Source organism: Muscardinus avellanarius (assembly GCF_963383645.1).
Source record: "Muscardinus avellanarius genome assembly, chromosome: 11".
Taxonomy (NCBI): domain Eukaryota; kingdom Metazoa; phylum Chordata; class Mammalia; order Rodentia; family Gliridae; genus Muscardinus; species Muscardinus avellanarius.
Window position 1 is genome coordinate 12,613,974 of NC_137797.1, and position 22,806 is coordinate 12,636,779.

A 22,806-nucleotide genomic window follows, 5' to 3' on the forward strand; every position below is an offset into this window, starting at 1 on the left:
AATTGGACCCAGAATTTGTGGCTCTAGGATTCGTATCTTTGGTCAGAGACACGTGTGGTCTTTCTACTTCATTTCTCTCCCCCCCTTTTTTTCTTCATATGATGGAGGAAATCTTATCAAACAAATAGCAAGAGAATTTGGTCTTCCTAGAGAAAGAAAGAGACCATTCTGCCTTTAGGCATGGAGTTCCTGTTCCTTGGCTTGGGATGGAAGAGGCAGCAGAAGACTGAGATTCAGCTCGAGCGCGCGCGCGCGCGCACACACACACACACACACACACACACACACACACTCCCTCCCTCCCTCCTCCCCTTCCCTCCCCTCCCCTCCCCTCCCCTCGGAGGTGAGTGTGAGAATTTTCGGTGCCAACCTTATATGTGGGGCAGGCAGTCTGGTTGTTTCTAAGGCTCAGCAGATATTGCCACTTGCTTTTGGGTGGGGGCCAGAGAGAAGGAGGTGAAGCACCCACTTTGGGGTGAGATTGAGGGAAGGGTGGAGTGAAGGACGGAGGCTGTTTCTCTGTGTTTTCTTAGTCATAGGATTCTGAATCCCAAGTAGCTAAATTTAGCTCAGGTTCCTGTAGAAAGCATCATTTTTTTGGGGCGGGCAGTGGGGGGGAAACGGAAAACCTTTTTGTGTATCCTGCTCCATGAAGCCAATAGGGAAGCAGGAGGAGGTGAGGTTGCCATGGAGATGGTAGCTGTGTGCTAGGGGAGAGCAGCAGGGTTTAGAATTCCAGGAAGGAAGGGAGAGTGATGTCATCAGATTCCATGGACCAGCCCAGGAACCCCTGTGAGGTTGGTGGGGAGTTGGGTGTGTTGGGGGGTGGAGTGGGAGTTTGTGCAGGGGACTGTGGCTTCAGTAAAGTGTGGGGAGTCCAGTTCAAGAAGAGAGGTTGGTTGTGTGAAATTGTGCTGATCTGCATTAATGTCTGGTTTGGAAAAAAATCTGTAACCCATTCTGAATTTGCAGAATATTTTCTTTGTTGAAAAAGGAAGGATATGTTTGTTTAATAAAGGAGCACATCATATGCAAAAATGTGCTATCTTTTTCTAGTTATATCCCTTTGTCTTTATTCCTTGTATGTGAGGGTATTTGTGTGCATATTTTGGATAGATAGTTACCTTTGTATGATGCCTTATTGTGCGGCATGCAGTTAAATGCTTCATTAATACCTGATTATGTTATTTATTTTCATATGGATGGGTGTTTATAAATAAAATACTTTCTGCTAAAAAGAAATCTGAAATGAAAATCAGCAGTTGCTTTTGCTGCTGCTGCTGCAGCAGCAGCAGCAGCAGCAGCAGCAGCAAACTGCATGGTCCAGTATGGTTCTGAGCATGTCTGTCTGTGTTGACAGCGAAGGGCAAATGTGTTTCTTTAGGTTTGACTAAAAGGCTGATTACAAAAAAACAGCAGAACCAGTGCATCCACCTGAGTCCTGCCCTTCAGAATACCTTGGCTCTGACAACCACTGCGCAAGGCACAATTCTCATTTGGAATTGGCTTTAGAGCCGAGTAGTGAGGAAAACGTTTTCAGTATGTAAAAATGAAATTTTTGATTAAAAAATAACCTAGCTTAATCAGATAGTAGGTTCTTTTGAAGTAGAGTTTTCTGGTCTTGTGTCGTTGCCAAATGCTTAATGATGAGCTTTTGTCTCATTTTATCTTTTTTAGAGAGATTTAAAGCCATAGGTTTAGGTTCGAAGGCATTTGTGTTCAGATCGAGAGCGCTTGGATTCTGTAGCTTAGCAGTGGGGTTTTGAGTAACGGTGGCGTCTGAGGGTTAAGAGCATGACCTTCCCAGAGTGGTGTCTTCAAGTTGACGCATTTGGATCTACTTGTTCTAATGTGCCTGTTAAAGGCAGCGGCACTGCCCGTGGGCAGTGTGAGAAGCAGGGTTAGGTGGGTCTGAGTGCACAGACGTGGAGTCACGTCGTCTGGGTTGAAACCTCCTTTAGGCTCTCTCTGGCTGACCTTGGAGGAGTACGTACCAGTGTTGGCGCTTTGGTTTCCTCATACATAACAGGAATGGTAGTGCTGTAAGGACCAGCCTTACAGTGTGGTTTGAGGATGAAGTAAGCTGATATCTGAAGCACTCAGACCTTTGGTATGTTCTTATTGTGATTAATAATTGTGTATTTTTTAAGGTTGCAGAATTATGAGGCAGAAGGTACCTGGAGATGGTATAGCCCACTGGTTCCAATTCTATATTAGAATCAATCCAAGCTCATTCCAGATAGCATGAAAAACAGGTGGAGGAGCTCAGAAGTCTGTTTTAAAATGATTCTGAAATGAGTCAGGCGTGGGGGGCGCATGCTTGTAATCCCAGTATTCAGGAGGCTGAGACAGGAGGATCACAGTTCGGGGACAGCCTCAGCTACTTAGTGAGGCCTCTGCAACTCAGTGAGACCCTGTTTCAAAGTAAAGAATAAGCCAGGTGTGGTGGCGCAGGCTTGTAATTCCTGCGCTTGGGAGGTGGGGACAGGAGGATTGTGCAGGTTCAAAGCCAGCTGCACTGGTTTAAGAAACCCTGTTTCCAAAAATAAAGTATAAAATAGGTCTGGGAGTGTAGCCTGGAGGTAGAAGGGCTTCCAGGAACCCCAGTACCACCAAACAAACAAACAAAAAACAAACACCTGTTTGCTGAGCAAGGCAGTGCACGCTTGTAATCCCTGCAGTTGGGAGGTGGAGACAGGAGGATTGCACAGGTTCAAAGCCAGCCTCTCTGGTTTAAGAGACCCTGTTTCAAAAAAAAAAAAAAAAAAAGTGGGCATGGCGGTGCATGCTTGTAATCCACGCGCTTGGGAGGCTGAAACAGGAGGATCTCACAGGTTCAAAGTCAGCCTCAGCTACTTAGGCTCTCAGCAACTTAGTGAGACCCTGTTTCCAAATAAAATATAAAATAGGTCTGGGAGTGTAGTCTGGAGGTAGAAGGACCCTGAGTTCTGGGTTCCATCCCTAGTACCCCTCTTCACACACACCAAAAAAAAAAAAAAAAAAAAAATAGGGCTGGGGGTATAGCTTGGCAGTAGAATGCCCCTGGTTTCCATCCCCAGTACTGGAAAAAAAAAAAAAAAATTCTGAAATGATTCGGATGATCAGCTAGGATCTGGAGCCACTCAGTCTGAGTTATTGAATACGGCTGGCATGGTGCATGCCTGTCATTCCAGTAGTTGGGAGGGTGGAGTAGGAGAGCCCTAGGTTCAAATCCAGGCCCAGTAATTTAGCAAGGCACCAGCAACTTAGTGAGGCCCTGTTTCCAAATAGAAAATGAAATGAGACTGGGGCTATAGCTTGGAGGTAGAATGCTCCTGGGTTCACTTTCTATCAGCGCACACACATAAAAATTGCTGATTTTTCCCAAGTACCAGAAGCGTCATCATTTCCTGGGAGATGCAGGAATCTCAGGTGCTACCCAGACCCACTGGATTAGAATCTGCATTTAAACAAGGTACCCAGTGATCCTTCTTTACATTAAAGTTTAAGAAACTCTGCTTTTCTTCTGTCATTGGGAATAGTTGGGTGATATGTTATCTCTCATTAATTCCATTGCTCAAGAGAAAGTCTGGCTGAGCCAGTGTATAGATGAGCCTTTTGTAGTTTCCCTGCCACTTTGCCTAGGAATGAGGCTCTTCTGGTGTAAGCCTCTCTATACCATGTAATGGAAAGGACAGGTTTTTTATCCTTAGCCTTATTTTATTTTGAAATGGGCTTGATAGGTCGATGAAAATCTAACTAGTTGCTGAGGCTGTCTTCGAACCTGTGATCCTTTTATCTCAGCCTTCCTCTTATTCTTATTCTTCTTGAACCCAGAGGTATTCTACCTCTAAGCTACATCCCCAGCCCTGTTTTAGTTTATTGGTTTTTTGTTTGTTTTTTTTTTTTTGGTGGTACTGGGGTTCCTGGAAGCCCTTCTACCTCTGGGCTGCTACACTCCCAGACTTTTTTTTATTTTTGGAAACAGGGTCTCTTAAGCCAGCGTGGCTGGCTTCGAACCTGCGCGATCCTCCTGTCTCCGCCTCCCAGGCACGGGGATTACAAGCGTGCGCCACCACGCCCGGCTAGTTTATTGTTTTGGAAAGAGGGTTTCAACAAGTTGCTGAGAGCTTCACTAAGTTGTCCAGGCTGTTCTGAACTGTGATCCTCCTGCCTCAGCCTCCCAAGTACTAGGTATTGCCATCATGCCCTCTGATATTTAGCTATGTGTGTCTATCCCTCTCTCCCTCCTCTTTCTCTTTCTGCTTTTCCCTCAGTCCTTGTAATAACCCATTGTGACAAGTAGTTCTCATTTAAGATATGAAGAATTAGAGGCTTGGAGATAAATTAACTTCTCATAGTCATGGAGCTAGTAAGTTCTCAGAGGCAGGTTTCAGGCTGATGCGATTCTGATGATTGTACCTACTCCCTGATACTTCATCCCTATGCAAGGTTTTGCGACACGTAGGACCTGGGCTTGCTATGCTACAGAGAAACTGAATACTAAAAGAAGAGAATGACTAATCGGTCCGTCCTTCCTTCCTTCCTTCCTTCCTTCCTTCCTTCCATGATTGAACCCAGAGGGATTCTAACTCCAAGCCTCATTCCCAGCCCAATTTTATCTTATTTGGAAACAGGGTCTCACTAGGTTGCTGAGAGCCTCATTAAGTTACTGAGGCTGGCCTTGAACCTGGGATCTTCCTGTCTCAGTCTTCCAAGTACCAAATCCTGGGATTACAAGTGTGGGACACCACGCTTGGTTGTAATAAAATTCTTTAACACCACCCATTGTGCATAAAGAAGGGATAAACCCATCTGTGGTTTCATGTTAGAATGCCTCTTGATATAGCAATAGAAATTATTACTAATATTTTCTTCCCTTGTTTATACACATTTTTAATATTCTGTAGGACAAATTATGGAATATAGTTAAGGCACTTAATACTGAGTATCAGGGTTATGTTAAAAAAAAAAGTGCTTTCGTGATGTTTTGAGTTGCCAGCTCAAATACCTACTTTTTTCATGAAACGCCATTTTTACTTGACAACTGACAGACTTTGATTATTCAGACTTGTATTTGGCAGACATTTTATTGAAAATCAATGAAGTGAGCTTATCATTGCAGGGAAAGCAGTGACAGTATTTGTTGCCAATGAAAAAATTTGAGCTGAATTTTAGAAGACTTGCATCCTGGACAGTGAACTTGACAGCTCTAGTGCTTAACGGTACATTTGGTGAGGTTGATGGTGATATTAGTGAATGGAACCTTTTATATTAAATAATGAACTGTGCCAGTAGCTAGAAGATCTTTGTAACTTACTGAACTCTGTGTTTTATTTTTCTGAGGCAAGGCCTTGCTGTGTTGCCCAGGCTGGTCTCTGTCCCCTAGGCTTAGGTGATTCCTGCCTTAGCCTCCTGAGTAGCTGGGACTACAGGCATGTGCCACTGTGCCTGGTTGAACCTATGTTTTATTAATGAACCATACATAATGTTATAAATTATGCTAAAAAATCCATTGAAAGTACAAGACAGACTAATGGACCTTAATATAATAGATTCTGAAAGTTTCATTGATGTAATTTCAGGTGTTACATTATAACTAACCTTTCAGAAACATCGCTTTTCAAGTTTTGGTTATTAAATTAAGAATATCCAAAGATATGTGAAAAGATATATTAAAGTACTCCTGCCTTTTCCAAATACACATCAGTAGAATGGCAGGCTTTCTTTGTATACTTCAGCCAGAGTAACACATTGGAGTCATGGACTGCAGAAGCAGGTGTGAGAACTCAGCTGTCTTCTGTTAAGCTGGCTATTCGAGGTCCAGTCCTGTGCTGTAGTATGATGTTTGGTGAGCAATGGGCCCCACATATATGGCAGTGATACCAGAGACTACCTGGATGGTAGGCAGTACCGTCTGGGTTTGTGTGCACTTTCTGATGTTGTCACAAGCGGTGGAGGGCGTTAGCACTGGAGTGGCATTAACCCTGGCCCTGGTAAGAGGCTGTGAAGGGGTAGATGGCAGCTGCTGGACCAGTAAGAGACTGTTGTTACAGTAATTTAGTCCTGGCAGCCCAGACCTAAGTTAAGGTGAGTGCTTTTGTCATAGATAATAAGACATTTAACCTGAAGAATAGTTAGAAAACCCAAAGCAGCAATGCCCATACTATCTAACATTTATTATGTACTCTTGATATGCTGACTACTATATTAAGGGTTTAATTTTTATAGCATTCCTGAGGTGGGTGCTTTTATCATTTCCATCTTTTGATAGTTTAGAAACAAGGTCAATTTGGAAAAGTTGTTGAAAAGGTAGATAGGTATTTATCCTACCCCCAAACAAAAAGCATATCCATCTCCTAAATCCAAATTCAACCCTAAGGCATCAAATCACTGTAAACATTTTGGAACAAAAATACAAGTATGTGTATGTGTTATATACGCAAGGATGTGTGGAAACCCTGAATATAAGGCTTCATACTGTTTTTCCTGTGAAAGGACGGGCCAGTCTGAATATATGAGCTTACAGGGAAGTTGATGGAATAGGCACATTTCTATTTGAAATATTTATTTGTACATACATATTAAAATTATGTTTAAGAGCACATAACTTAGAAACAATCTTCTGTTTTAATTGGGGGATGTGTACATACTCTCCTGTATCAATATTTGTACCATTGCTTAGAACCACTTTGAATGTTCACTTTTTAGGGTAAATATTGAGATATAGAACATGCTTAGAATCTGTATATCTTGCAGTCATTGATGAGTTTATCCCATGATACAATTACCCATTCAAAAACAGGTTAGTTTTCTTCATTTCTGCCATTTTGTGTATTGCGTTGTTTTTCAGAACAAGTTTTTGAGATGCCATTCATATTATATAAAATTAACTTTTTTTAAAAATGCGAACAATTTGATAGCATATAATACATTTGTATTATTGTACAACTACCACCTCCATATGATCCAAATGTTTTTCTTCACCCTCAAAAGAACCCCAAATCCTCTATTTCGCCTTCCATCCAGTCCCTGACAACTACCAATCTGTTTTCTGTTTTTATGAGTTTACTTGTTCTGGATATTTCATATAAATGGAAGCATGCAGTAGTTGTTCATTGTGTCTGACATGAGCAAATCTTAGAAATGTAATCCTTTTTATAACTGAATAATCTTCCTTTGCATGTATCGACCACAGTTTGCTGATCTGTTCACCAGCAAACATGATGGATGGTTGTTTCTTCCCTTGTGATTGTGAATAGTGCTGCTGTGTTCACGTGTGCACACAGTCTGAGTACCTGTTCTCCTGCTCTTTGGGGCATGTATCCGGGAGTGAAATTGCTGGGCCATGTGGCAGCTCTTTATTTAACTTTGTGAGGAACTGCCAGCCCTTTCTAGAGCAGCTGCTTTATTTTACGTCCCCACCAGCAGTGTATGAGGGCTTGTCAATTTATTTTTAATGAGTAGCACAATATGATGGGGAAAGTAAAGAGAAAATGTGTGTGCCCTTTGAGTTTATTAGAGCTCTGTATCTCAGATTTTGCCTGATGGACTTATTAAATATTTATTTAGCATCACATCAGCACTAAGAATGAAATTTAGCTCAGGGAAATATATCTAATCTATTTTAAGTGGTGAGCAGACTAAGAAGTGAAGATCAGAGAGAAGTGAAAGAAGGGAAATTTAAATAGACTCTAGTTTCTTGAGGACACAGGACCTAGTCATCTCGTGCCCTCGGCCTTTAACAAAGTGCAGGCATGTCACAGGTTGTGTGTGTGTGGGGTTCCAAAGACTACCCCAGGTCTGGGGATTCACTAGGACTCACAGATCTGAGCACAAAGTCATAGTTAGGACAATGTTTACACTAATTAAAACTGGCCAAGGGGGAAGTGTTGCACTGGGGCTAGTCCAGGGAAGCTGGGCTAAGCTTGCAAGAGTCCTTTTCCAGTGGGGTTTCACAGGACATTCTTAATCCTCCAGTAGTCAGTGTGACAAGCTTGTTTGCCAGGAAAGCTCATTAGAGAGTCTAGTGCCGAGATGGGCAGGAGTATGTCCACACGGCCACTCCACCCCTAGCACGCATAGCATTCCAGACTCTCCACTGGGAGCTGGTGTACCGTGAAGAGTCGTTACCAGGTCTGATACAGCCTTCCCCAAATCTAAGTTCCTAGACACCAAGCAGGCCAAGCTGCCGCCTTTCCTAAGGACAGCAGTCAGGGCTGCTCTGTTCTTTTCTGAACATAGGTGTTTGGTTTCCTAAAAAATGTGTTGCTGCATTCTGTGAAGAAAAATATGTGCCACAGTAGGGAACTAGCAGGGACTTTGATGTCAGCTACGCCCAGGTTTATAATACTGTGGGAAATAGTTTTTCCGAGTCTCTGTTTCCTTTCTGGGATATATGGATGACATATCATTGGCTTTTGAGAATTAAAAGTGATGGTGTGTATAAAACACTAAGCATGATGTCTGTCCTATACATAGTAAGTGGCCATTAGCTTTTCATTTCATCTTACCTTATCAGTCTGGGTTTAGTCAGGAAAAGGAGACTGCACAGTAATGTGTCAAGGAATTTAATAGAAAGAATTATTTACTCTAAGAGGAGACCGAGGTAATGAGGGACTGACTTAGAGGAAGTAAAGAGTGCTAAAGAACAGCACATGTAATATAGTAGCAAATATAATGTACTAATAAGATTGCTCTGTGATAACATATAACCAGTGTGATTTTATATAATGGCAGTTACCTCTGACATAAAGTACCCAAGGAAGAGCTGCCTCCATCAGCATCCCCTCCCCCACACCAGCAGCTGAGGTCTGGACGTGTAGAGGGCATGGCTGTGGCTCCCTGAATGAAGAACATCCCCAGGACTCATTACCAGCAGAGCTTGCTGGATGTCTGCCTTTTTAAAGTTACTCCAAATTCACCCTCCAGGTCACTGGGGAAAGCCGTTCACAATGAGTTGTCTCTCCAGAGGCATTGTGCTGTGTATCAACCCCATGAGCATCACTGGGCAACCTGCTAGCTGCTGGCTGCTGTGCACTGCAGGGAGGGAGGGAAGGAACAGCTCATCCTATAGGAGCTGCGGACTCAGTGATGTGCCCCTGTGGCTTCTCGCCTGTGCCCTCTACTGACTGGCAAAGGAGAAATATTTAAAGGGCCCAGGTCCATTTTAACAGAGCAGGCAAAAAAGGTAATTTGGAGCTGAAAGTCAGTTAACCAATAGCTAGTAGATGAGTGGAATGGGTATTTATTTTCAGATCCTCAGAAATCAAGGAGAAGGTGATAAATGGAAAGAGATCTCAAAAATCTAAAAATAAGTAAGATATATAAAAATTGAAGTTAGATCCTTACTGCATACCATATACAAAAACTGATGATGGACCAAAGACCTGCATGTAAGAGCTAGAACCATAAAATTCTTTGAAGGGAACTTAAGGATAAACTTTATTAGCTTGGGTTTGACAATGTATTCTTGGTATGACATCAGAAGTATAGGAAAAAAGATAAGCTGGATTTTTATCAAAATCTAAAGCTTTTATATATTGAGGGATACTATCAATAAAGTGAAAAAACTCACAATGGAAGAAAAATTTTGCAAATCATATATCTAACACAGGATTAATATTAAAAATATATAAACCCAACAACATACTATAACATATACAACTCAACAACAAAACCCAAACAACTTAATTTAAAAATATTTGTATAGGCATTTTTGCCAAGAAGATATACAATTAAGCAACCAAAAAGATGTTCGAGGTCACTCATCATAAGAGAAATACAAACCAAAGCCGCATTGAAATAACATTTCATACTCATTACACACAATGGAACGCTACTCAGCATTAAAGAACAAAAGTGTGTCATTTGCAGGAAACTGGGACCTGCAGAACATATGCTAAGTGAGACCAGCCATCACAGGAAGCGAAGGGCCGTGAAAGCGAGGGAGTTATCAGGATACCAGAGACTTCAGATAATGGAGGAGAGACCTCAGTGGAGCCAGGGGGTGGTCTAGGGGACTGAGGGAGGGAGAGGGAGCACCCTGAAGTAATCACTTCCGTTGTGTTACATACATATGTGAGAGAACCAGTGTCAGTCTGAATACCCTGAATGGGGAGGGATTGGGGAAAGCCCACCAAGTGCATGTGCGACACCAGCACTGTGAACTACATTTTGATATGAGACAATAATGTACAGATAAAAGTGTAAAAAAAAAGTAAAAAGAAAAAACGAAATATAAGCATTTGGCAAGGCTGTAGAGAGTTGGAACCCTTGTGCATGATTCCTGTTGAGAATGTAAAATATTTAAACTAACTGCTTTGGAAAGTGGTATGGTGGTTCCTCAAAAATTAGAAATAGAGTCACCAATGACCCAGCAATTCCACTTCTGGGCATGCACCCAAAATACTTGAATGTCGGCATTTGAACAGATACTTGTATGCCCGTATGCTTAGGTGGAAGCAGCGAGGGTCCACTAATTGATGAGTATATAAACAAAATGTGATATTTACACACTGGATATTACAATACTGAGATAGTGACTTAGAAAGGCATTCTGTGCCACGGCGTGGATAAACCCTGAAGATGTTAGGGTGAGTGAAGTAAGCCAGTCACAGAAAGTACAGACAGGATCATTCCATTTACGCGAAGTCTCTCGGGCAGTTATATTCATGGTGACGCAGAATAGATGGTGTTTGTGGAAGTGGGATGGCTGGTTAGTATTTACTAGAACTTAACGCCACAGAGATGTACACTTAAAATGGTAAAAGTGGTGAATCATATAAAGGAAAAGCAGCAGGTGAAGAACGTTTATATAGGTTGGGCATCCCTTGTCCAAAATGTTTAGGGCCAAAAGTGATTTGTTTAGATTTCAGGGTGTTTTTTTTTTTTTTTATTGTGGACTATTTGCATATACATGAGGAGTCTTGAGGGAAGGGAAATCAGTCTAAAAATAAATGTACTCATGTTTCATCTGTACCTTATGCCAGTGCCTGGAGGTGATTCTATGTAATGTTTTAAATAATTTTATATATGAAACAAGTCCGTTGTAATTTTCTACTCATAGCATCATGTTCTGTTCAAAAACTTTTTTTTTCACTAAGTAGCCGAGGCTGTCCATAAACTGAGATCCTCCTGTCTCAGCCTCCCTAATGCTGGAATCACAAGCATGTGCCACTGTGCCCAGCCAAACCCTTTTTGATTTTGGAGCATTTCAGGTTTTTGGATTAAGGGTGTTCAAGCTGCGGTATGATCTTAAACCTTAGAATGGGAAGGGTAAATCAAGGGAAATTTTTATTTATTTATGTGTCCCCAAATATATTTTTCATCAGGATTGAAATTTCAAAATATGAGAGCAAAGCTGGATGTGGTGGTGCACGCTTGTAATCCCAGCATTCGGGAGGCTGAGACAGGAGGATCACGGTTCTCAGCCAGCCTCAGCTAGTTAGTGAGGCCCTTTGCAACTCAGTGAGACCCTGTTTCAAAATAAAGAATAAAAAATAGGGATGAGGGTGTCTCTCAGAGGTAGAATACCCCTGGGTTCCACTCCTAGTACCTCAAAACAACAAGAACAGCAGCAACAACATCTACAAAAAACCAAACCCAAACAAAACCCGAGAGCAAGGACAGTGGGTTTGTATAGCAGATTTAAACGCCGAGGGTGTGAGTGAAGCAGGCGTGCTGATGGCAGAGTGGACGGCCACGCTGTGTGAGCACGTGTGTGCTACAGACGGCAAGGCTGCTTTAGTTACCTTGGTGCGGCAGCCGCATTCAGTTTCTCCTTGAATACTACAGTTCATTTACAACATAATTGTTTTTTTGTGTGTGTGGTATTGAGGATGGAATCCAGTGGCATTCTACCTCTGAGTGACACTCCCAACCCTATTTTTTATTCTTCATTTTGAAACAGGTTCTCATGACGGTTGAAAGTAGCTGAGGCTGTCGGCAAACCGCCATTCTCCTGTCTCGGCCTCCCGAATGCTGGGATGACTAGCGTGTGCCACCACGCCCCGCTTATTATTATTATTATTATTTTTTTTAACAGTTTCCCATAGATTTCATACAACAATTTCTCTAGTTATTTGCAATTGACAGACAAGAAAGTGGGAAAGGAATTCTTTTTGAATTTTGCTTGCAGCTAAATTCTGTGCCATTTAAGTTTCACTTGAATTATCTCATCTAACCATCACTACTTTATGAGATAGACATTATCTGTTACAGAGTGGAGAAAATTGAGGCTGAGAGAGATTGCTTGACCTGAGCCACATAGTCAGAAGCTGCCACACCAGTGGTGTGATCTCTGCCTCTTTCACTCCCAAAGTCCATCTTCCCTCTGGCATCACAACAGGATTTAGATGTCTCACTTAGGCCTGCAGATCTTTGGACCATTATAGGCATCTCAGCCTGGAACAGGGACTGTTTTTTTTTTTTTTTTTTTTTTTTTACTAGTTATCTCAAGAGGTAGAAGTATTGGGTATAGAGTTAAAACATAAGTCCAAAGGCAGCCCAGCCACTATCATTAGCTATTTGGGTTTGAGCAAGTCACTTAAAATTTCTCAAATTTAGTTTTGTGGTCTGTAAAATGAGGACCATAAAACTTGTTTCATGCATTGTGAGGACTAAATGAGAGTATATGAAGTTGTTTTTATGAGGTATAAGGCACTGTGAAATATTGGCAGTAGTGATACTCTTAAGTATATTAACAGTTCAGATAAAATATGCCCTCTTAACTGTTCACAAATTCTGTTTTTTTTTTTTTAATACTCCCAGTACATGGGAAGCTGAGACAGAAGGATTGCAGGTTCAAGGCCAGCCTTAGCAATTTGTGAGACCCTTTTAAAATGAATGAATGAATGAATGAATAAATAAATAAATAAATAAATAAATATAGATAAATAGATAGGTAGATGGATAGATCCATAGGCTTGAGGGTGTAGCTCGAAGGTAAATGCCCCTGGATTCAATTGTGGTACCCAAACACCCCCTTTCAAAAATACTTCCTGCTTTGCTATCATTTAATATGATCTGAAATCATTCACAGGGCTTTTTACTTTTTTTTTAACCTACACATAGGGTGTTGAAATGATACACAATGACTGATAACATTTCTTTGTTATTAATGGAAATTTAAATTATGTCTAGTTTTTCAGTGTTACTAACAGCACTGTACTAAAAGTCTTTGCACATGCTTCTTTGAGCTCATTTGCAAGTGATTCTCTAGATAGATGTGAGATTGCAAGAAGGTATATGTACCCAATTTTTATTGAATTGCTTTCCAAAATTGCTTTCCCAAGATACTTGTACTCCTACTTGTAGGTGTGAGGGCACTATGTATATAACTGGTGCCAGTCGTGATATTTTGATTTTGAAAATTTTATGATTAGAAAATAGTGTCTCAAATCTAAAAGAATGTCCATAGCCAGCATAGTTTGTGAGCATAAACAAAGCAAAATTAGAAAGAATTTAAATATCCATTAACAGAAAAAGAGAACAATTTTTGACACATTTATAAAGATAGAACACTAAATAGTCTAATTAGTATAATATAGTATAATTATTAGTGTAATAATAATATAACATAGTGCAATTATTAGTATAATATAGTAGTAAGCATTTGTGGGGATTAGTCTCACATAGTAATGCACAAAAAAGCAGATTGCTAGAGAATATATATATATGTATAGTAGGTCTCATGTCTATAAAAGTAAAGGCCATGCAAAATTAATGCATTTGTAAGAGATAGGTGTATATATGGTAAATTAAAAAGGAAAACAACCTGTTTCTGTAATCTGGGCCACTTTCAAGGGTGCAGGAAGTTTCTGAGAATGAAGAGCAGTAGTCTCCCTGAGAGGTGCAGCACAGGAGGGAATGTCTTGCAAGAGTGTCCAGATCCGGCGTGGACGCGCTTGTGATCCAGCATCGGGGCTGAGACAGGAGGATCGTGGCCTGCAGACAGCCTCAGCTGCTGAGGCCCCTGCAACTCAGCGAGACCCTGCTTCAAAATAAAGAATAAAAAATAAGGCTGTGAGTGTAGCTTGGAGGTAGAATGCCCCTGGGTTCCATCCCCAGTACCGGGGATATATATATATATATATATATATATATATATATATATATATATATGTAAAATAAAAAAGAGTAAATTCATTTTCTCAGACACACATATTTGGGAACCTGTTACATCCATTCATGCTAGTAAAATTTTGACAGTACTGGATTGTAGTAATATGATCATTTTCTTACAAAAATTTTTCTGCACTGTTGCACTTTAGGAGATTATAGGATTTAGTTTCTATGTAGAATATTCTCTGAGAGTGAAGAATCTTTGTTAATAACCTTCTGGAGTTTTTCTTTATCACTTTATCATGTAATCTTTCTCAAACAATCTTGAAATATTTACTATAGAGGGATAATATGGAATGGAGAACTTGGTGAAATAAAAAGTCAAGGGCTTTGGGGTCCAGCAGACCTGCATGGATAGATCACTTTTCCAGTTTTCAATTCAGTCAGGTATTTATCTTCTCTGATTTAGTTTTCCAAGTGGTAGGAAATACATTTTTATACCTTCATGCTATCGCTTTCTCTTTGCTGTTTTCTTTTTCTCTTTTCCTCTACCTGGACCCACACTGATTAGCTGCTCAGTATCCGGTGGTCATCATCATCTTTGTCAATATTGTTGGAGAATAGTGTTGATGTAAATTTATAGAATCCAGAACAAATAAGGGACTAGTAGATTTCAGGAGCCTTGTTCTTTTCTTATATTCTAATGTATATGTCTCCCATGTTAAAAAAAAAGTGTGAAAAAGAGGCAACATTATTATTTTTAGTAACAGATTTAGCACGATCCAATCATAGACCATAAATCTCATAGTTTAGAAATACTTTTAATATTTCATTGATTTTTAGTATACTCATAGAGTTGCATGTCTGTTACTGGTGTCTAATTTCTCGGAATATTTCAGTCATCCCCAACATAAACCTTATTACCTGTTAGCAGCCACTGCTTATTCCTACCCCAACCTCTGGAACCACTGATCTATGTTACTATGTTAATTTTCTGTTACTTTGGATTCCTCTACTTTGAACATTTTATATGAATGGAATAATATAATTTGTGGTCTTTGTGTGTGTGGTCTTTTCACTTAGCATGATGTTTTAAGGATTCATCCATGTTGTACCAGTATTCCATTCCTTTTTAATTGCTGAATAATATTCAATTATGGATGTATTATTGATTTTGTTTATCCATCAATCAATTTTATAATTATGAAATAATGCTGCTATGAATGTTCATGCGTGTGCACGCTCCCCCCTCCCCTCGTGGTAATAAGGATTGAGCCTAGGCTCTTGCACATGCTAGGCAAATATCCTATCACTGAGCTGTATTCCCAGACCCCTTCTCACTGTCTCTGTCTCTGTCTCTGTCTCTGTCTCTGTCTCTGTCTCTCTTTTGTCTGTCTGTCTGTCTCTGTCTCTCCCTATTTCATTTCATTTTATTTGGAAACAGGGTCTCGCTGGGTTGCTGAGAGTCTCACTGCTTGCTGAAGCTGTCCTCGAACCTGTGATCCTCCTGTCTCAGCCTGCCAAGTACTAGGATTACAAGTGTGTGCCACCATGCCAGCTTCCTTTTCTCATTTTAACTTGAGTTATTTTCATTTTTGTTGTGGAGTTGTAAAAATTCCTTATATATATTCTCTATACATTTCTTATCAAACCATATATGATTTGCAAATATTTTTTCCCATTCTGTGGGTTGTCAAACTTAATGATTTCATTTGAAACCCAAGTCTTTAATTTTAATAATACCTAATTTGTTTATTTTTCCTTTGTCACTTGTGTTTTTGGTGTTATATTGAAGAACTATTGCCTAATCAAAGGCTTACTCCTATATATTTTTAAAAGAGCTTTGTAGTTTTAGGTATGGTCTATTTTGAGTTTATTTTGTGTATGTTGTGAAGTAGGGTTTTAATTTCATTTTATTTTTACATGTGCTTATGCAGTTTTCTCAGTACTTTTTTATTGAAAGGACTACTTTTTCCTCATTTGCTATCTTGGCACCCTTTTGAAAAATCAGTTGGCCACAACTCTAAAGGTTTATTTCTAGATTATTACGTTGGCCCATTTGTCTATCCTTATGCCACAGTTGTGTGTGTGTATATGTGTGTGGAACTGGAAATGGAACCCAGGGCACATACCAGGCAAGTACTATATACCACTGGGAAACATCCCCAGCCCCCTAATTTATTTTTTAAAATCTGAGCCAGGGTTTTGCTAAGTTTCCCATGCTGGCCTCAAACATGGCAATCCTCCTACCTCGGCCTCTTGAGTCCCTGGGATTATAGCGTGTGCCATCACACCTGGGTCACGCTCTCTTGATTACTGTAGCTTTGCGGTAAACATTGAAATGAGCAACTTTCAAAGTTTCAGCTTTTCTTTCTTCTTTCTCAGGATTGTTTGGCCACTTGTAATTTTCTAAGGTAGTTATTTTCAGTGTCAGTTTTTCTTTTTCCTTTGAGAGGGGGAGAGTAATTTATAAGTGTGCAAGTACCAACATTGAGAATTAGGAATAGGAAGGGAGAGCTTGGGTTCCATTTTTGGATTCAATTCATGATTGAATTCGTAAGTAATTTTTGGCTATTTCACTCTATTGAGGCATTCTTTTAGGTGCCCACCATGCATTCAGCACTGTACTTGGGGAAACTGATGAACAAGACCCAGGGCTCTTGGTTGAGCGTAAGTTGACTCTTGGCGCTCAGGTGTTTGAAGGGATTGGAGACATTTGACTGTCAATGGAATGGTAATCCTGTTTTTGATGTACCCACCATCAGGTGGAAGGTTTATCTCTTAGCATTTTGAAATTCCTCTTAAGTTGTTGTTTTTCTAGTAAGAATGAAAGTACTAATAGCTGGAAGAAGAGGATAAATATCCTTATGTGTTTTTGAGCACTGTGGCAAAGCCCTGTACATTCTCATTTACTGCTCTCTGCACACATCTATCTCCTGCCAGTTAAAAGCCCCCTTTGAAGGCAAAGACCTCATTTTACTCATCTTTGTCATTCCTTCAGTTATCTGGTGGTACTTGGGAAGTTTTAGTGTTCAGTATATTGTTGATTGAGTGAACTGAATGGGTCACGGAAGCCATAATGAGTGCTCATGTTGTATGACTTTTACTAAATTGGAGTTTGCAGCGTTTTAATTGGTTAGCATCGTTGCCTTCCAGGATCTTGATTTAGTGATGTAATGTGAAGAGGAGACAGACAATATAATACACTTAAAAAATAAGCTGAATTAGAATTATTAAGAGTAAGCTGCACAAGTAACCCAAGTAACACGCACACACGCACACGCACGTTAGGAGTCACTGGAGTCCATAAAGCGATATAGGGTGATGGGGAAGTATGGAATAGAGATAGACTTTCATCTAGATTGAAAAGATGCTGATCGTGAACAGGAGCTCAGGTATTGCAGGTCCAGAGGCAGTTCTCACAGGGAGGTTCTTGTCCCCTCCCTGACCAGGGGGCTGACTCAGTGAGTAGGGACCAGGGACTGCGGCTGCTAAAGTCCTCACACCCTGTGGAGGTAGAAACTGTTTTGCCACAAATCTCAGCACCTTGTGGAGATACTGGGAAGGAACAGATTAAGCGGTGCAAAAGAAAATCTGGATAGGGTTCTTCAGCAAGTACTTGCCTTTTTTTTTCTTTTTGCTTGTTTTTGTTTATGCAGTAGCTTGACTGGGAGATATTTGTAGTGAGGTAGGATGGAATTCAACAATGAAAAATTTTAGGGACCAGGGCAGGAATTTATATTGATTAATTTGGGTGATTTTGATTATTCTTAACATTTTCTTTTCTCTTATAGTTGATTTTCCCCCCTTTTCTTCCTCAGAACGAGCCTCTGACCCCAGGTTATCATGGATTCCCAGCGAGGGACAGCCAGGTTGGTATCTGCTATTTATAACTCAGATGGGTGTGTGTGAGTGTGTGTGTGCATGCATATGTGTGTGCTCGTGCACATACTTTATCTATAGTAGCCTTTCTTGAAATCACTTTTTTTTTTATGGTACTGGGGATTGAACCCAGGGACATTCTACCTCCAAGCTACACCCCTAGCCCTAACAGCCAGACACTAAGTTGCTGACCCAACTCTGAAATCACTATTTGGTTACATCTATTTGGTAATTTTTTTTTTTTGTGTGTGTGTGTAACTGGAGATTAATCCACGGGCATTCTATCTCCAAGCCACACCTCCAGCCCTGTTTTTTTATTCTTTATTTAGAAACAGGGTCTTACTAAGTTGCGCGGGGGAGGGGGAGGCCTCACAAGTAGCTGAGGCTGGCTGTGAGCCTGCAATCTTCTTGTCTCGGCCTCCCAAGTCCTGGGATTACCAGTGTGGGCCACCACATCTGACTCTTTTTGGTAATGCTAAAGCTATTATAGTTATGTTATTAAAATTGCAATCACTTGAGCGCAGGATTGGTTGCTTTTGTTTCCTCTTCTCTTGGCTGTGTACTAATTTTCAGCCAGGTCTCCTTGATGCCTCATAGTTCTAAACGCTGGGTTAGTCTTTTCTTTTTGTTTTAGCCTCTGCCTGAACGGGTTGACTCTTTGGCATAATCTGCAACAAGAAAATTCCATTCTCCTTGGGGGTGGGGGGTTCAGATCTATAGTTTAATCAGGGAAGGCTTGCTTGAGAGAGGGGGAGTTTCTGCACCCTTCTTTGTTAGATGGGATGAATTTTAAAAGCCTGGGCGAAGCCGGGCGTAGTGGCGCACGCTTGTAATCCCCGCGCTTGGGAGGCTGAGACAGGAGGATCGCACGGGTTCGAAGCCAGCCTCAGCTATTTAGTGAGGCTCTCAGCAACTTAGTGAGACCCTGTTTCCAAATAAAATATAAAATAGGTCTGGGAGTATAGCTCAGAGGTAGAAAGCCTCTTGGGTTCCACCCCCAGGACCACCAAAAAACAAAACAAAACTGCTTCTCAGGAGACTACTCAGTATGGTTTACACAAGTGTGTAAAGCAGCTACCACATCTTTTCACTGTGCGGTTGTGAGCAGATGAGGCTCAGAGTGAGCGTTGAAGGCTGCCCTTAGTGAAGTGGTGTGACACTGCTTGCTTCTGTCACCTGGGCTCTGAATGAACTTTTATCTCCTTGCTGTGTGGGGGTAGTGACATTCCTCAGGAGATTTCAAAGGCTAGCTCCTTGAAATATCTTTGAATTCCTAGTCACGATTGCTTATAGGGTTGTCAAAGCCATCCTTGTTAGGCTCTTCAAGGGATCTGTTATCAGTGCCGAATGAAAGGAGTGACGTAGCTCCCCTTTCCAGAAGTGAACTGAGGCTGGTCTTAAAAACAGGATAATAGATAGTCACCTATTCAGAGGCCTCTGGGTTAGTGTGTTTACTCAGTTCTTGAAATTTTGGTGCTAGGTTGGCATTAAACTGGCCCCAAGAAGGGTATGGAATGAAAGGAAAGAGAAAGCATTGTTCATCTTCCATTGGGATCATCTGCTATTGAGACTGAAGGCAGAAGGGTTTGGGTGAAAGATATGGTCACCGAGTGACCAGTGAGTATAGACATTTTGCTTGTTTTTCTTTCTGGTTTTGGTCCATCCTAGAGCTTCTGTAAGATGAGAAATGTGTATCCCTTTAATAGTTTATATCCTGGCCATACATGAGATCCAGTTCCCTGAGATTCTGAGAAGGTCTCAGATGGGGCTTAGGCATCCACATATTTGGAAATCCCTGTAGGCGATTGTGCTGTGCAACGGATGCTGAGAGCTGCAGTTTCCCGGCCACATCCTGCGCTTTTCACCTAGGATGCAGAACATATAAGGGATGGTGGTCAGTCTCTTAGTCTAGCTGTCATACTCATGCAGAGGTTTCGTTGTTTATAAAGTGTTGCTTATTTGGGGACTAGGAAGGTAAAGCCAACTGATATAAAAGTGTGGAAACAGAATTACTGAGTTGAAAAGAATCTGAAAAGATACCGATTGTAATGCTGTGTTCTTCCTGTGGGGATTACAGATCAATGAGAAGCTAAGCAAAACGAGTAACTAGGAATTTGTTAACACAGAAAGTGGTCTCTTTGCGTGGACCTCCTTTCGTTTTCTTTTCTTTTGCAGCAGGGATGTCCTTCTGTACCCTGCATTCATTGCTCATACTATCGCTGCTGTAGGCCCTTGCAGACTCTTTGCCATGCTTTAAAGCTGCTAATTTTCTTTGAGGCACATTCTGATGGTGACAGGTTTATTTTAGTTTATTTTCTTTGGCTTTATTTTGTACTCTGTCTGGATCTTTGAATTAGAGATCTTAGAGTGTGCAAATAGGCAAATATTGAATAGCTGCTTGTTGTATTTGATGAATACAGAATCCAAATGAGTGCTGCTAATTAATGCGCCTAACCTTGTGAACTCTCACTCTGTGCTGTGAGATTTGGGAGGCATTTATCAGTGTGAAACACTGGTCGCTGGACAGCCTGAGCTGGGCAGGAACTAAACTTGCGAGCTTTACGTCTCCCCAGTGTGGTTCGCTCAGCAAATCTAGGAGCCAGAAAATGGGATGAAGGTGAATTTTAATTGTGTGCCTATATTGCTTTTTTAGGTTTTTTTCCTCTTTCTTTTTAAATAGATAAGAACCATTTTCAAATGGGATTTTTTTCCCCCTAAGCATCTGAAGGTGACTTAAAAAGAGGTATTCCTTTTAAGAGAGGTAATTCTATTCTTACAATTATTGTAAAACACTTTAAACAATATTTTCTCATCTCACCCTCCCAGCCCCTTTTTGAAGTAGATGAGGCAAATATTTCCTTTGGAAGAATAAGAAAATTGAGGGGCACAGAGAGAAAGGGACTTCTCCAAGGTAGCAGTTCAAGTTAGTAGCTGAATAAGAGTTAAAATTTATTTTCTATTTGTAGACTCACCAAGGGAAACGTTGGTCACTTGAGAATGTGTCCACTCAACCACTTACACCATCGTGTTTACCGTTTGGGGGCTTTCTGGGCTTCTTGAAGCTCTACTTAAATGTCGGAGGCCAGGGCCGCTGGTTTAGAATTCTTACCTGTGAGCTTGCTAGCACTAAGTTGACCAGCATTTCATTGTCTCAGCGACTCTTATGCTATAAAAGTCTATAGTAGCACAAGTGATTGGAAAACATGAAGAAAAGGAGGAAAAACTACCACCTTGAGGAGGTTTTGGCTTCTATGCAAGGCCACCTCAGCCTTTATTCCTGAGCAGTTAGCAAGCTTCATGGAATGCAGTCTTGCTTTTATCAAGCACATGGAACACCTCCCTGTGCTGGCTGATGTCTGCTCTCTGTGGACACGGTGGAGACAAACATTGCTCTGGCTTTACAGAAAAGGAAGCCAGCCCAGAAAAGCCAGAAGTTTTATCTAAAGCCATGTAGGATTTTAGGTTAATGATACGAGTTCATATTCAGATGCATAGCTGACTGTTTCTTTGGGATTTATATGCATGAACCTATTTTATTTTATTTTATTGCGGTACTGGGGATGGAACCCACGGGCATTGTACCTCCGAGCTACATCCCTGGCCCTATTTTTTAGTCTTTTTTATTTTGGAAACAGGGTCTCACTGAGCTGCGAAGGGTCTTGCTAAGTAGCCAAGGCTGTCAGTGAACCTCCCGAATGCTGGGATTACAGTCGTGCCCCACCGTGCACTGCTGCGTGAGCTTATTTATGCATGCTTTCAAGTGTTGTTTAAGGCTAGAATATTTTGTGGGTTGGAATTATTTGTTAAATGGGACAGTACTTGTGTGCATCAGCTCAAGAATTTTATTTAGGGCAGGCATAGGAACAGCAACTGATTAAAAGAGGGATTAGTTCTACAGACGAAGCTTATTTATTTGAAATGGCTTTTAGGGGGTTCTTGGAAAATACAGTGGCAAGGGACGGGGTGGGGGATTCTCTGGCTGGCCTTTTGTTACCATTTGTAACTCAGCCTTACATCGATTATTAAGGTGACCATATAAATGTATAATTTAAGTTGTGTTACTTTCAGGAGTGGAAAGAGAGGGATGCTAATAATTGAAATAGTCCCAAGACAACTGGGATGTATGGAATGTATGATCAACGGTATCTGTAATTAAAGAAATAATGGTGTTCTCTTAATGGGTGTGGCCACCCTACAGGCCACCAAGGGTTAATCTAACAATTGGTTGAAGTGGGGAAATATTTTAAAACCTTTTTTCTTCTTCTCCCATACTGAGGATTGAACCCAAGGGGGGCTCTAGGTCCCCAGCCTTTTTAATTTATTTTGAGACAGGGTCTTACTACATTGCCCAGGCTAGCCTTAGACTTGCAGTCTTCTTGCCTTAGCCTCCCTAATTGCCAGGCTACAGGCATGCATCAGCATGCCTTGCTAATTTAAAATTTTTGTTTCAACTTATAGCATTTCATTTTTATATAAGCAAATGTCGGTTTTACTTTAGTTTTTTGATAGATCAAGGTCTTTTATATGCATACAGATCTACTGATTAAAATATTACTTGTTAAAGTAAAGATTAAAATGTTTTTTGAATAGTCTGTTCTTATGAAGTATCATGTATGAGTTTTAGCAGTTTTCGTTTTTATTGTAAAGCGGAACAAGGCCTAATGGCATTCAAAGTGATCTAGGTGAAGCTGCACATTTTATCTTGTCCTCCTCGCTCAGCCATTTATGGTTGTCTTGCCCACATCTAATTTGACTGAGCAAAAATTCTTTATGTCTTGATTTAATTATTGCAAAGCATTCAAATTTGAGTTTTCAAGGAAACTTTTCTTATTTCATTGATTTATATAATAATTATGTAATCCTAAAAACTCTTCCAGTCAG

The 22,806-nt window shown here is 40.7% G+C and overlaps 1 protein-coding gene across 31 annotated transcripts in view; it reads left to right on the top strand.

Moving 5' to 3' along the window:
* Nucleotides 1-22,806, top strand: part of RBFOX2 (RNA binding fox-1 homolog 2) — a gene marked incomplete at its 5' end in the record, with an annotated part of 286,161 nt that overhangs the window by 71,314 nt on the left and 192,041 nt on the right. For 13 of the 31 annotated variants that reach the window (XM_080705589.1, XM_080705585.1, XM_080705594.1 and 10 more), the window contains 2 exons: nt 756-797; nt 17,865-17,915. The exons of 5 other annotated variants lie outside the window; for them this stretch is intronic. In XM_080705589.1, coding sequence (XP_080561715.1) covers nt 756-797; nt 17,865-17,915 — 93 coding nt within the window. Of the gene's footprint in view, nt 1-755; nt 798-17,864; nt 17,916-22,806 lie in introns of those variants that run through there. 13 more of the 31 variants (XM_080705590.1, XM_080705579.1, XM_080705611.1 and 10 more) reach the window with 1 other exon arrangement.